The sequence below is a fragment of the Phoenix dactylifera genome, chromosome 4 (genome assembly GCF_051530095.1).
Source record: "Phoenix dactylifera cultivar Ajwa chromosome 4, Ajwa_hap1_PhDact_Kaust_v1.1, whole genome shotgun sequence".
In the NCBI taxonomy this organism is placed as follows: Eukaryota; Viridiplantae; Streptophyta; class Magnoliopsida; order Arecales; family Arecaceae; genus Phoenix; species Phoenix dactylifera.
The window spans coordinates 10,471,784-10,488,017 of record NC_143193.1 but is presented as its reverse complement, the minus strand read 5'-3'; the positions used below and the strand labels follow the sequence as shown (position 1 = coordinate 10,488,017).

Here is a 16,234-nt window from a genome sequence, read left to right as displayed (position 1 = left end):
ACCAAGATGGAACTTGATTTAGGCTCAGAGGTGTAGCTCGAGTCATTTAAGTAATCAAATCGAAATTGATTAACCAGTCGGTGTCTAAGGTAAGTTTGGCAGTTTTGACCGGTGGTTTTTAATTGGGAGCTACTCGCACTGATTCGTCTTTGTCGAGTTAATGGCATATCCCTTCCACCGATCTCACTTACCTGGCCGACATGGTCAATCACATTTTAATTGGATCACTTAATGATTCGAGTTAGCCCATGCTTATAAGGAAATTCAGTTTGACTGATTTAGGTGTTTCCTTAACCGGTTTGAGTCTAATTTGATTTGGTGAAGTCAGTGGGAGAAATTAGACTAACCGGATCTTCTTATCTATCCTAATTAAGAAATCCTCTAAAATTATTAGGTCCTTAAAATGAAATGGTTATGGGGATAACTAGGTCATAGCCTCCCATTAAGTTGGGTGATAATGGGTCCAATGTTTTGATAATTATTGGAGGCGCGACACGCCTGGTACTTATCAAGCATTGGAATTGTCATTCAATATATGATGAGTTAAGTGTACCTTCAATAGGCGGTCAGGTGAGCCGAGCCACACTCGGACTTGATCGTCTATTAGTTGATTAGACTTAACCCTATCATTTAATGGTTGGACCTGACTAGGATATTCGGTGGAGGCGCCACACGCCTGCCGAAGAACCTAGGGCAAAATTATCACTAGAAGTTGCTTGGTGAAGCAATTGGTTTAGAACCTACCAATAGGTGCATATGGGTTAGCCGAGCCACACTCGGGCCTATATACGATCTATTGGGTTCTAGTGCCCACTAAAGAATTAGGAGTAATTTTTCGAATTGGAGGTAGAGGCTACCAATTTGTATAAAATAGTGAAAGTATCTTTAGACTAAAGTCCAAGTCTACTGTGTTTAGTCAATTCATATACTAATAGCCAAATTTTCTTTTATGTAGAAATGGCCACAAGTTTGTCACTTCGCTCATTATTGGATAATGACAAGTTGACTGGTCCCAACTTCAATAATTGGTATAAAAAGCTGAAAACTCAGCATAGTCAGACCAAAAGGATTAAGGATGACCAAAGTCAGGCAGAATGCTTCTATTTGTAAGAAGCAGGGGCATTAGAAGAGAAATTGTCCTCAATACCTTACCTCACTTGATCCGAACAGGCTAAGCAAGAGAAAAGAGCAATCAGTTGCTGATCAAGGTATTTATATGATAACACCTTGTAATTTCTCTATATGTGATAATTCGACCTGGGTATTAGATACTGGAAGTCTGTTTAATATATGCAATTCGTTGCAAGGACTTTAGGTCAATGAGAGATTTGAAAATAGCGAGAGATTCCTGAATGCTGGAGATGGAAGATCTGTTCCAGTTCTAGCTTTAGGAAATCTCAAACTTGTTTTCAATTCTCATATAGTTGTCTTGAGTGATTGTCACTATTGTCCTACATTCTTATTGAATGTAATTTCCGTAGGCCTTTTGGCCATGAACGGTTATGAAATTTCAATAAAGAAATGTTATTGTGATATCATTATGAATGGTGTTACTGTAATGAATGGACAATTGAGCAATGGCATCTACTTGTTATCACAACCTGTTAATGTAATGTACACGTCAAGTAAGCGTCCTAGAATAGATAATGTCACGGATGTCTACCTTTGGCATCATAGGCTAGGTCATATTAACAAGAACAGGATGAACAGGTTAAGTAAAGAGGGAATCCTCAATGTTAATGATTGTGAATCATTGACAACCTGTGAGTCATGTCTTCTTGGTAAGATGATCAAATCACCTTTTACCGGAAAAGGTGAACGAGCCAGTGATTTATTGACCCTTGTACATTCTGAAGTATGTGGGCCAATGAGCACATATGCTAGAAATGGGTATTCATATTTCATTACGTTTACAGACGACCTTTCTAGGTATGGTTATGTCTATTTAATGAGACATAAATCTGAAGCATTTGAAATGTTCAAATTGTATCGTAATGAAGTAGAAAAACAAACTGGAAAGAGTATTAAAACTCTTCGATCAGATCGAGGAGGCGAATACCTTTCCAATGAGTTTTTGACATATTTAGGAGAGAATGGGATTCTCTCCCAATGGACTCCTCCTGGTACACCACAGTATAACGGTATATCAGAAAGAAGAAATCAAACTCTGTTAGACATGGTTCGATCCATGATGGGGTTTGCGAGTCTGCCCATATCCTTTTGGGGATATGCACTTGAGTCAGCCTGCTACATTCTAAATAAAGTTCCAAGTAAGTCTGTAAATAAAACACCACATGAGATGTGGACTGGACGTAAGCCAATGCTCTCTCACCTTAGGGTTTGGGGGTGTCCGGCATATGTCAAACGTTTGAAAACAGACAAACTTGAACCCAAGTCTGACAGATGTTTCTTTGTTGGTTATCCTAAAGAAACTAAAGGATATTACTTCTACTTTGCTGAAGAACAAAAGTTGTTCGTAAGCAATAGAGCTGTTTTCTTAGAGAAAGAATTCCTTAGTGAAGGATCTAAAAGCTCTAATGTTGAGCTTAGGAAAGTTCAACATGTAGAAGACCCGACACCATCCACTGAACCAATTGAGTCGGATTTGATTAGATCAGATCCAGAACCCATCTTAGATGCACCATTAAGGCGATCAGGTAGAGTATCACGTCAGCCAGACAGATACTACGGTTTCTTGGTCCGGGACGGGGATCCTGTCGAACTTGATGAAAATGATGAGGATCCGATCACCTATATGGATGCTATGCAGAGGCATGACTCTGATGCATGGCTTGGAGCCATGCAATCCGAAATAGAATCCATAAAGGTCAATGATGTATGGACATTAGTTGACCCACCCGAAGGGATTAAACCCATAGGGTGTAAGTGGATTTTCAAAAGGAAACGGGGTGCAGACGGAAAAGTAGAGACCTATAAAGCCCGTCTGGTTGCCAAGGGATATCGTCAACGTTATGGTATTGACTATGACGAGACGTTTTCTCCTGTGGCAATGCTCAAATCCATTCGGATTATGCTTGCGATAGCAGCACACTTAGATTATGAGATCTGGCAGATGGATGTTAAAACCGCTTTTCTAAATGGAGATTTAGAAGAGGAGGTGTATATGATGCAACCTGAAGGTTTTATATCTGCAGATGAGTCTAAGGTGTGCAAGCTTCAAAAATCCATTTATGGATTAAAGCAAGCTTCATGGAGTTGGAACATACGATTTGATAAGGTGATCAAATCATATGGCTTCATTAAGAATGAAGAGGAACCTTGCATTTATAAATGGGCAAATGGTTCAGTTATCATATTTCTTGTTTTGTATGTGGATGACATTCTTTTAATCGGAAATGACATTCCTGCATTACAAGGAATAAAGGTTTGGCTATCATCTCAATTTGCCATGAAGGATTTAGGAGAAGCATCATACATCCTAGGGATGAAGATCTATAGAGAGAGATCTAGAAGATTGCTTGGATTATTCCAATCCACATACATTGATACTATACTGAAGAGGTTCAGTATGATTAATTCTAAGAAAGGCTATCTTCCGATGGGCCATGGAATTAATCTCTCTAAAAGGGATTGTCCGACAACCCCTCAAGAAAGAGAGAGTATGGATAGAATTCCATATGCTTCGGCAATGGGATCTATAATGTATGCCATGACATGTACTAGACCAGACGTGGCATACTCACTAGGAGTAGTGAGCAGATACCAGTCTGATCCAGGTAGCAACCACTGGAAGGTTGTAAAAACCATTCTTAAGTATTTGAGAAATACTAAAGACCAGTGGCTTGTCTATAGTGATTCTGACTTAAAATTTGAGGGATATACCGATTCAAGTTTTCAGTCAGATCAAGATGATAGCAAGAGTGTGTCGGGATATATCTTTACTCTTAAGGGTGGGGTCATCTGCTGGAAGAGTTCCAAGCAGCATACAGTGGCAGATTCAACATGTGAAGCAGAATACATCGCAGCATCTGATGCCGCCAAGAAAGCTGTATGGTTGCGAAAGTTCATCATCGAGCTTGGAGTGACACCCTCCATTGATGGTCCAGTACCTATATTTTGTGACAATACTGGAGCCATAGCTCAAGCAAGAGAACCCAAAGCACATCAGCGGACCAAGCATATTCTACGTCGCTACCACTTGGTTCGAGAAATTGTCGAACGACGTGATATTGATCTTCAGAAGATCGACACAAAAGAAAATCTGGCTAACCCATTTACCAAAGTCCTCGGCATCAAATAGTTCAACGAACACAAGTCGAAGATGGGTATTAGATACTGTGCCGATTGGCTTTAGGCTAAGTGGGAGTTGTTGGAAATTGTATCCTAAATGTCAATCGTCAGCATGTTGATAATTGAATTTTGTAAATGAATTGACAAATCAATAAAGTATTTTTTGGCATTATTCATCATTTTACATCTTCAAATGGACTCTTATATGATGAAGTCCTTAGGACTTATTAATGATAAAGGAGGATTTATCTTCGAGTCCTTAAACTAGTTAGCGACCAAATGATATATTGTTACAAGGACGACAGCATTATCGAGATTAGGTCGTTGTGTGACATATACGTTGGTTGTCCTCTTAACCAAGGAGTGTGGAGACACTGGTATGCCACACAGGTAAAATGTAGGAGTACATTTCACTGAACGTGACCAATTCCGGAACGCTCTACTGTCAAGAGATGTTCTAAGTGGATATGGGTATAAGTTTGGCCCTCTAACCTGAGACCGCAACCTGTGACTGGCAAGCAACTCATTGTACTTTGGTACCAGACTATCTGAATTTCTAATTCAGTGACGGAAGGTCACGGGGTGCAGTCAAGTACTTGCGTAGTCAGTTGTGAGTCGAGATGGAATTGACCCCTCCTGGAAACAGGAGATAATGTCTTGTGATTAATTTAGCAAAACCTTGACCAGGGTAATCCCAGTGAGGAGTCACGGGATATCTAAAGTTAATCACATAATTGATGTACTAATTATAGGGTTGACGGTGAGCTCTAAGTCATCCTGGCATTAGGAGTCAAAGAGATTGAATTATACAGTAACCATAGTTCGGGGTTCCAGAATATTTGCTTCACATATATTCGGCCTATCCGGACGTCGGGTACCATTGCTAGATGGTCACATCGATTAATGTAGAAAGTCGTTCCTATACTACCGGTTTAGGTTCGAACCTATGAGGTCACACGCATAGAAGATTCCTAATTGATCAAGAAGGCTGATGAATGATTAAGAATCATTCAGGGGTAATTTGGTCAATTCGATTGGCAAATTATCTTATAAAATAATTAAAGTAATTATCGGAGGATTAATTAGTAATTAGATTGCTAATGAACTCAATTGGATTGAGTAATTAGACTAAGAATGAGCCAAATTGAATTAGATTCAATTCTGGGCTCAATCAGGATTTTTGACCTGATTGGATTAGGTCTGAATCAAGAGGACTTAGGTTGACCAAATTAAATTAGATTAAATTTGTGCTTAATTAGGGATTGACCTAATTGGATTAGGTTCAACCCATGGTAATTGGATCATTCTAATTGTTAGGATTTAATTAAATTAAATGGGTTTGATCTGAAACTGTTCGGATCTTGAAATCCACTTGTCACATATCCATGCATGGCGCCATAAATTGATTTTTAATATGATTAAAAATTAATTTAATTTATTTAATGGTGCCATGGGACACTTGGCAACATCAGAGACCTCTTTCATCATTAGATGGGTCGAAATGGAGAGATAAATTAATGAAAAGAATTGGATAAGATCAAATTCTCTCTCTTCATGATATATGTCATCCTTATCTTTATCTCACTTCTAATTAAGGTTGAATTTCGAATTTAATCATCACAAAATCACCACGTGACCCTCTAATCTGATTGGGGGCATGGAAATTTCGAAATTGAAAGAGGAAAGTGGCAACATGATGAATGATTTAGATTAGATCAAGCTTCATCATGTAATGGCACATGAACTTGAATTTTGAATTCAAAATTCAAAACCCCACAAAATCCTCCACAAATATGGGATGGTTGGCATGAAGTTAGAGGGGATAGCAACAATAAAAGGACCTCCATCAGCTGGTGGTCGAATAAAAGGAAAAAAGAGAGAAAAAGAAGAAGAAAAAAGGGAAAAGAAAAGAGAGGAACCCTAGTTCATGCATGGAAAAATTCTGCATTCAATCTAGCTGACTTCTTCCTCCTCTAAGTCCATCGCGCCATTAGTGTTAGGGGTCCCTAATAAGAGTCTTTAGATCAGATCGAAGTCCTCTTCAATCCCTCCAAACCTTTCCTCCAAGTTCTTCCAAGAAGGCGGTTCAAAAGTTGATAGCGTTGGGAAGATCAAATTTCAGCCTCAAGAAATTTTGCGCAAGCTAGCACCTCCGCAGGATTGGATCTCTTCAGGAACTTCGCGTGTACTTCTCGTAGAGGCCATTCGTGTGCGTGGCTGCGAAGTCAAGGATCAGATCCACAACTTTCATCCATCATAAAAGGTATTAATCTAGCATTAATCATTTATTATGGTATCAAGATCTAGGTCCGATTCCCCGAGGTTTTACCCTCTTTTAGGGCTCCTCACGGAGATATCTCCAGAATCCATTCGATGGATATTCGGAGATTAATTGGAATAGAGTTCTTAAGTTTCAGATCTGATAGTTAATCATGCATAAAAGTTTTAGCATAATTGTTTAAACGATTCCGGTATAATCCTATGTGTTCTTAATGTGCTGATTTCTAGATTTGATCTTGTAAGAATGCATGAATTAAATTGTTTGATTCATTTTTCCGCTGCGTTTTTGAAACTTAAAAAGAACTATGTATGGCTTGATCCCCCTTATGAAGGGGTACGTAGGCAACCCGATCAGGTTCAGCCATGATTTTCAAAAAAAAAAAAATCAGCATGCTTAACACCGAAGAACCTAGGATCTACTTTCAGGCTCTTCAAAGAGATTATCAGCTCTCAACAACCTCTTTGTGAGGTGTTACTCTAGTTCCTTGAAAGACTTGGTTTGCATAGATTGTATCTCAGTTTCATTTTCTTGCACTATTAGAAAAATGAATTAGACCTCACCTTCAGCAGAAAAAAGAAATGACCTGCAGAAAAATAAATTTTTGACACTCTAGTCAAGTTAGAGATGAGAGCCAACTTCATGATTTCTTCAGTCTTATAATATAGTAGATTATTAGATACGCATGCAAAACCTGGTTACTGCAAAGCTTATTTATTAAAAATTTAATATCACATGCAAGTATTACTATCCATATAAGATGACTTATCTTACAAGTTACAGCTTGATACTCAATTGAACAATTAATTAAACAATATATTGTTTCTTGCTTCTCTATATTACAAGATTTCTACCCACAAAGGTGCAATAGTTTGTAGAATATTTGTTGATGACCATTCATTTTATACATGATACTCTGACCTGAAAGATAAGTATTGATTTAAGGACTAGAATAATCGCATCCAAGTGAGTTTCTTGGAGAATAGCTAAAAATAGCTAACACCATTCAATGCAATAAAATATTGGATCAAGTAATAATGAGGAAACTCAAGCCTTTGTTAAAAATCAAAAAATAGGTCTCATCAATCTGTAAAAAGCTTGGCATTGACCACTGACTATATACAAGGTGGAAACTGATAAATAAATTACAAAATGAAAATGTCATTATTAAGCTAATAGCTGTTCGATGCACCAACTAAAGATGCTTAATAACATGGCATGGGTTAAGATTGACGCATTTTCAAGTTTTACTTATTTAACATAGACGGTATTTGAAATGGTGCATCAACATAGCATTTGAAATGGCTGAATACTATGACATGTTCAATTACTAACAGTGAAATCATATGCTAGAAGGAAAAATATGAGTCTGAACCAGATATCCAATTAACAAAGATATAAGATCTTTTAATGATGGAACAAAAATGATAAAAAGAACATGGCAAAAGCATAAATTTGAAGAAAAATAAATAGCAATGCTATTATCAGGTCAATCAAAAACTTGCTATTCAAGATATTAAAACACTTCAAAGAATTAGTCACAGTCACTGGATAGATTTTCTAAATTTTATTAAAGTATAAGGCAGCTTACAAGGAATCTGTACATAAAGAATTCAATAAGCGAAGAGTCTGATGAGGGAGAAATTATACCAGATGACTCTTCTAATCGTCGGATAAAAGCTAATTGAAATAAAGAACCTGCATTTATCATAATCAAATCATTAATTTATTCTTAAAAATCATAATATGCAACACAATCACTAGCTAGCAATCATTGTAAGAATTGCAAAACATATGCAAACCCTCATTTAAATGAAGACAAAATATTACATGATAATGATCCTTTACTGAAAATTTACTTTGTTAAAAATTGTGTAAGAGGAAATATTAGGAGTCTTATTTCCTACTGCACAAACGTAATATAGAGCTGATGCAGCACATAATGGCCCTCTGCCGGTAATCGTACACAGTACTACACACCAATGACACAATTCTGATAAGCACCACACACAAGTATTATTGTTCACTGTTTTTTGGGATTTTTTTGAGGAAAATACATCATAATAAAGTATGATGTTGCTAGTATGCAAAGTTAAAACGAAAATGTCAAATGGCATCTTCTACAGCACTTAGATGTTAAAGATGAGAAGAGTTTATTGGCAGAATTCATGAATATCCAAGTTTTAAATTTTAAGTGTATTATTTTGATAAGAAAAAAGGAAAATCCATTTCCAAACCAGAATTTCTTTCTTGTAATCAGAAAAATCAGATGCATCTGCAATCCTAATAGATAGCTGAAAATTAGGTAACGCCAAGAAGTCTTCTATGTTACACAGAGAGTGAAAAGGTTTGAAGCATGTTTCTGTTCCTAATCCTTGAGATAATTTGGTTGTGTTTTATCTGGCTACCTCCCATAAACTTCAACAAATAACTTAAGTTTCTTCTTCGCTCATTCTTTCTATTTACTTTTTGTGAAGCATTAAAAAAGCTGCCAAACATCTTCATTGCCAAATAGCTTTGTTCAGTGAGAATATCTTTTTCAGGGAGACTGCATGGGCATGCAGAGAGAAAAATAAAGGACAAAAGTTTGAGCTTCTCAGTGAGAAACCAATAGAAAGAGACCTGCAGGAACAAGTAGGGAACTTCGGAAGAACAAGGAAATTATCATCAAGGAAATAAAATTCAGCACCATAGGGGAAGGGAGATTCACCAATGGGAAGTAAAATTTCCACTCATATAGCATTTATGAATAATTCTAATTGCAGAAGAAAGCAAGATCTTCTTTCAAGAAAACATCATATAAAATCAAGAATGAGCATGTGGAAACTATGTAAATTCTAAACAATAGCTGGATTAATTGATGCACTAACATAGCTACGAGTTTTGTGCTTCGGACCACTATAATGTCAGATTTGCAGATCCAGTCTACTTTCAGTTTATCTTTCTGCAGAAATGCACTATGTTTGATTGATTGGGACACTTTTTCCTGTATGCCTCTCATTATTTTGGACATTGTTGCCCTTGGCACAAAGCATGCAGCTCAATCTTGCATAAGTAGTAAATACATGCAAATTCACTACAAATCATGCGTGCGTTCAAATCTGCTCACACATATAGCTGGAACGACGAACAAGAACCAGGAGCAAAATGTTCAAAAAGTTAAAACTAGGCAAGTTCTACAAAAAAAATTTAAAAAAAGGGGATCTGCAAAAAGGAAAATAATGGGGGTCAGTCTTGCAAAACCACCAAAATGCTATAATGTAATCATGGTAAAACCCTATTACTCTCCTAGGCAAGGTTCGCCGTACCGGTACCGAACTCCGTACCGGTGCCGCACTAGTATAGGCGTACCGAGTGTCGGTACGGTACCGTACGCTCGGTACCAACCGTACCGACATTGGTGTACCGATACCGGTACCCATCGGTACGGGTACGGTACGCTCGGTACCGACTGGTACCGACCGGTACAGCGAACCTTGCTCCTAGGGTTTATAAATTTTACCTTCATTAGATGGAGAAGATGATACTAAAAATCCAACAAGGGCCTGATCAACATCAAATGAAGCTCTTGGGCTTGGCTTGTTAAAGCCCTCAAAGGTTTACTAGTAGGCTTCTCTCTCTCTCTCTCTCTCTATCTCTCTATCTCTCTCTCTCTCTCTCTCTCTCTCTCTCTCTCTCTCTCACACACACACACACACACATATTTTATCACCCCCCATTTTCTACCCCCCCTCTACAAAACATTTTCATCTAGACACAGAAGCCAGCTCCCTTGCGATATATGTCTCTTAAAGTATAAAAAATAGGAAAAAGTAAAAAGGACTCCAGGTCAGAAGTGGTCCAATGTCAATACCTTTCAATAGGTAAAGCTTAGTGATAATTTAGTTAAAATGGACAAATATTATAACAAAAACAATTCCTATAACAAACATCAGATCCTTGACAGTGCAACATTTTACCAATTAAGTTCTTCCCTTGCAAAATACTTAAGAAATTTAGTACCTTAACAAAATTTGTTTGTGAATTTTTCCCACCAACAATTATAATACATGAGAATTAGGACCTCAGCATTAAAACTAATGCAGCGCCAAATAGAATAGAGCTGCAGAAACTGTTTTAAATTGTAGAGATAAAATCAGATCTCCTAATAAGATAAGTGGACATGGAAATCACATCACATAAAACCTTCTAAGTGTAAAGTTTACGTGATTAAAAAACAAACCATGGCTTGATGCTTCACCACAAAAAGCTTGTGGATGTCAAACCAGGAAAAATAGTATGAGTGCCTTTTGCAATCCATTTTCAAATTGAGTACCTCCTCAAGTAGCTTGCCAAAGACCACAGTTGCCATGCTACCACTGTCAGTATTAATATTCTAAAGTGTCCCATGGCAGTTTCTCTGTGCCTTTAAGATACTAGATCTCCACCAATCATGATCAAGCTGCTCATGCACAACTCTGTATGAACTTTGATTCACTAGGCATCTCCCTCAAGTAACACTTTTGCATAAGCATCTCTATTTTCTTCCTTTAACTCCACATCCTTCGCAATTTGTTTTCGTTAGTAACCCTTCTTTTTAGGACAAATATAGCAGTTTTGCCCAGATTAACCACAAGTATAGCACAGGGTTCTCCCTCTCTCTCAGCTCAATCTTCAAAGTTCTACATAGTGGTTCTTGTGAAATTTTCAACATTAGCCAACAGCTTAGGGGAAGGAAACTGCGGCACCACCAATGGATAGGTGTCTTGTGACCCCTTGTGTATAGTCCATCTTCAGTTTGCACTCTAAAATAGTGTAGCTCATGTATAAATCAAAATTCATGACCCACAATCTCACCTTGAATACTGGTCCACAATGAAAAGTTGTAGTTTATTGCAAGTACCACTTCAGAAACAAATGCATAAAGTAGATGTAGGTACAGGTGGATGTCCAGGTATGAGTTTGGACAGCAAGGTTTTATAAGTTGAGTGGAGCATCCACAAATGTTCTTAAAAATATTTATATATTCTTTTACTATAGTCGTTTCTTGTTCCACATTGTACAATGATCACTTCTCATTGTACTTTAAAAAATTAATAAATGTACTCCTAGTTTTAGTTAATGCACTTCTTTCTCTTGAACATTTATTAGAGACTGAATTTGGAGGTATCCGTTTACTGAAAAGGAGTGACTTAAAAAGGATAAAAGATTAATGCTCTCCACCATACTAGTAGTGTCAGATCTAATTTCCAACACCTCATTCAAAATTGGCCCATTTAAAAGAATAAGAACAACCCCACTGATTAACATGTCCCTTGCCTATTCCGGTTTACCAAAAGTTAAGAATCAAGACTAAGATCAAGATCAGAAGGTGAATTTAGGGTTTTCTAGAGCAAAATTCTGGTTTTTTTCTCACCAATTTACAAAAATCTCAATCTTTTCAATCATTGAAGTCCATACGATGATGCAAGAGCTGTGTCACCGTCCATACCTAAATCTAATCCCCCAACCACATTCTTTTTATTCCTTCAACCTAACCACACAATCCCACATATCACCCCTCTAACAAAAACCCAAAAAGCTCCTACCTCTCTATCTCCATAATCACCCCCCTCAAGAGATTCCATAAATAATATATGCTCCCTATAGCCCAAATTTAGTTATCCAACTACTTGCTCCCTCCTATCGTCCTCAAAAGCAAAGATCATTGTGCCTGCATTGGGGCCTGTACTGATTGGCCGACAGGCACGATTCGGTACACCCCCATGCTATACCGTGTCGGGCCCCATACCGACAAAGAAAAGGGGGCGGAGGAGAGGGAGAACGGAAAAGAGGAAAAAAGAGAGAGGCGGGGAGGGAGGGAGAGGAAGAGGGAAGAAGGGAGGGAGAGAGACAGTGAAGACTGGTGCAGTGCAACCCAACACCGCAGAGAGGATGGAGGAGAGGAAGAACGTGAGAGAGCAAAAGCGAGATAAAGAGGGAGGGAGAGCAAGAAGGAGAGGGAGATGGAGGGAGAGACATGGAGACCACCGACAGACCGTGGAGGGCCAGGGAGTAGTGTGGAGGGCCAAGGAGTGGCGCGGAGGGGAGAAGGAGGGGCTTCGCCCTCTGGACCCCTATTTCGAAGACTAGAGCCCCTGTTTCATTGGAAGCAAGGATCCGTCGGGGCCCTCTTTTTTTATTTCACAAGTTCTAAGTGAAGTCGGCAACCTCCTTGCCAACTTCACTTAATATTTCCAAAATAAAAAATGCCACTTTTTTGTTTTCAAAATATTAAGTGAAATTAGCAAGAGGATTGCCGACTTCACTTAAAAATTTGCAAAATAAAAAAAGAGGCCCTAACAGACCCCTATTTCAAGCAAAATAAGGGTTTGTAGGGTGGAGCCCCTCCTCCACCCCTCCGTGCCACTTCCTAGCCCTCTACGGCCCTCGGGTAGCCTCATCTCTCGCCCTCTCCCTCTCTCTCTCTCTCTCTTTCCTTCCTCCTCTCTTCCTCCTTCATCGATTTCTCATTTTGAATGCTAGAACCGTCCCGGCCCGCCGCCAGCATGGCTCAATATGCTCTGAATCAAACGATTCAGGATGGTTCCACATTCCTTCTCCAAAGATTCCACTTCTAGCTTGAGGCCCTACCTATGCCATTCCACTTGAAATCTCCCCATCAGCACCATCTCTTCCCGATGTTATCACAAAACCAGGATCATGTTCTACTCTAATGCACTCGGGTCTCCAAATGGTCAAAATTGTATTTCCTACACAAGTACAATTCTAAAACATAACATTGCAACTCTGGATCAAAAGCCTTTGGGACTTGCACGATGCTTCTTAGATTTAGAATCGAAAGGCCCAATCATCATTGCAAGCTTCTTGAATTGCTTGATGTGGGGTTTAATGGCAACTTACAAATTGGATTCAAATACTCTCCAATTTGGGGCTCGATTGGAAATGCACAGTCTTACAATCATGGCTATCCATGTATTGCACAATAGCTATAACTATAGATGGCCCCATGAAGAGCATGAGACATCATGCCTCATGTACTATGTAGACCAACTACAATCACAACCATCAAGCAATACAAGAACAGCATGATTGCAAGACAGGACCTCTCCAAATGAGGCCTGAACTAGAGAGAATCCTGATCGTCATACATCATCACAAAATGTGAACTTCCCATTCATTACTAATTTGTTGGCTTGCTTCTCTTATCCTATACTTTACTAAAGAGTAATGCTAGGAAGCTCCCATTATATGCAGACAAACGATTCTCTTGCCTGTTGGCAAGATGGGATTGGTGCAACTCATGGATTTGCTGCCAAATACAAAAGGTCGGTTAATTATGGAGTTGCCAAGTCAAGAGTTGTGGCCAGATGAACTTCTAAAGCATTTTCCTTTCTTAAATTACTCCTAAATTATGACCCATAAATTAAACTTATTCACTAGAATATTTTTTCCTTATTTCGGTAATAAATAAAATGGAAAGAAGTGATCCCTCTTTCACACACAATACTTTCAACTTTCCTAATATTTTAATGAACAATTTCTGACACATGAATCACCACTAATTTTCTGCATGGACAATTTTCTGTAATAAAAAGGGAAAGATATCAGCTTTTCTCAACGATCCCTGCTTTTATCATTTCCCTCCATCACAAATCTTTCTAATTTTCTCATAAATCCTAACCACTAAATCACTCCTACGTTTTTGACATGGACTGTTCTTTTCCATTTCTTATAATACAGAAAAAAGAAGCGAGCTTTCTTGCATGCAATGTTTCCCACATTTCTAGAAAATCATCAAAACATTCCAAAATAAGGATTTCTTGACCAACCCAAATTTGTTAGCTTAATACTCTTTTTCCCAAATCTCTTCTAAATCCCAAACCACACAGCACTCATAAATATTTCACATTGCCAGCCTCCTCCATGTATCTTACTGATGTTTATGTCTAATGGGCACCGTAGACTCCCATCCTAACATATTCAAAATGAGAGTTTTGAATTTCAGGATTATTTTAGGAATATTCAGTATGCCAACTTCCTTTTCTCAAAATGCACTTCCTCTTTTGAACTAATATCCCAAAGGAACCAGTTTCTTCATTCTATTCATGACCTTTGGATGATCCCATGTCTTTCTCCTCTCTCTCTGCTATCTATATCTCTTATATTATGTTTCCATCTTTGACTGCTAATTCTCTTGATTCCTCTCCATTTCCTATTATAGCTGCCCACATTCATATTTTTCATGATCGAGACCACTTTTCAACCATTTCTCTCTCTAAAAGGGTCTTGCTTTTTTCCTCTTTTTGGTTTAAATCACTTTAATAGTGTCCTTGTTAGTATTTCACCATCCCTTACTGAAGAAGATATTGCTCTTCATTTCCGCAAGCCTTTTATTCCAAACACCCTATATATTAACTGTAAAATGAGTAAGAGACGGATCTTTTCCACAGCAAAGAAGAAGGTCGCGAACACCCCCCCAACTCCCCACTACAGGAGTTTAATAATTATCTTAAAACCAAAAAGTCTAATGTCTCATTCTATACCTATCACCATCCTGCATGACTATCCCCATCCTTTTAAGTCATCTTTTTCAGAAGTGGCAAGGTCAATCAAGAACAAAACTTCCACCATATACTTCCCCCACAACAGCTGTTCCAATAGCATTTTTAATCCAAAAGTGCATCAAATCCCACTGAAATGAGGGCTATCCGCATTTGTATCCCACTCCAGAAATGAAATGGAAATCAAATACATCATCAATCACAATACTAACATGGCACCTATAAACAAATCAAACTACCATTCCACCGGTCAAGCGCTGCTAGAACTCAACCAAGAACACCTTCAATTCAGACTAACCCCAAACAATGTTGCAAAAGCATCTAATCGTAACCCCTGGAAGATTTAATCTATACCTAATCGAATTTCAATAAATATGCAAGATGGAGGATATGAAGAAATTATCACCTATGATCATCCCGATGGTGACGAAGGTGAGGAGCGCGAGGATGTACTTGGATCGACTCATCACCGAATGATCGGACTCGGTCACCTTTTGCTTTCGTTCTCTCTCGCGCGCGGCGAGAGGCTTCGGAGGACGCCGCTAGATTTATGCACGCCGGGAGGACAAACCGACTTCCTTGCCGTGGTTTTTGGGCTTTGATTTTGGGTCTCGAGCTTTCAAAGCACTCTGACGTGTTGGACGGGTTGATCGGTTGTCGCCTCAATCGTCTCTGGGGTCGCTTTTCGGAAGCTGCTGGGGTAATAACATATCAGGGAAATAAATTATATTTATAACATTATATAAATTTGTCAAAACTATTGTGATACGGTTATAGCGTAAATAACATTTGTGCAGACTAAAATATAAATTACAGTGAATTTCAAAACCGTACGTACGTAGCTTGGCTTGAGTTTAAATTAAAACTGAATTACGAATATATAATTATTATATTTGATATTCAATATATTTTGTAACAATTAAAAATATTTTTATTTTATTTTTTGTTATATATAATCGTTATATTATATTAAATAAACTATGAATTTTATATATTAATCATTATATAAAGTTTTTGAGACTATTATAATGTTTATATAATAAATTAAAAAGTTGTTATTATATAGCCTGTCATTATTCGCTAGCTCTCCTGTCCCATGATTATATAGGCTATGTTATTAACGGTAATTTGGAATATGAGAAGAATTTAAATCATATTAATG

The 16,234-nt window shown here is 38.0% G+C and overlaps 1 protein-coding gene across 3 annotated transcripts in view; it reads right to left on the bottom strand.

Moving 5' to 3' along the window:
* Nucleotides 1–15,770, bottom strand: part of LOC103722593 (prolyl 4-hydroxylase 1) — a 68,445-nt gene extending 52,675 nt beyond the window's left edge. For all 3 annotated transcript variants that reach the window (XM_008813199.5, XM_008813197.6, XM_088719748.2), the window contains exons 1-2: nucleotides 15,479–15,770; nucleotides 8,180–8,227 (exon numbers count right to left, since the gene is read on the bottom strand). Coding sequence is in view for 2 of the 3 variants with exons in the window: in XM_008813197.6 (XP_008811419.1) it covers nucleotides 8,180–8,227; nucleotides 15,479–15,539 (109 nt within the window). In the remaining variant the exon portion in view is untranslated. The remainder of the gene's footprint in view (nucleotides 1–8,179; nucleotides 8,228–15,478) is intronic.
* Between the last annotated feature and the right edge of the window lie 464 nt (nucleotides 15,771–16,234).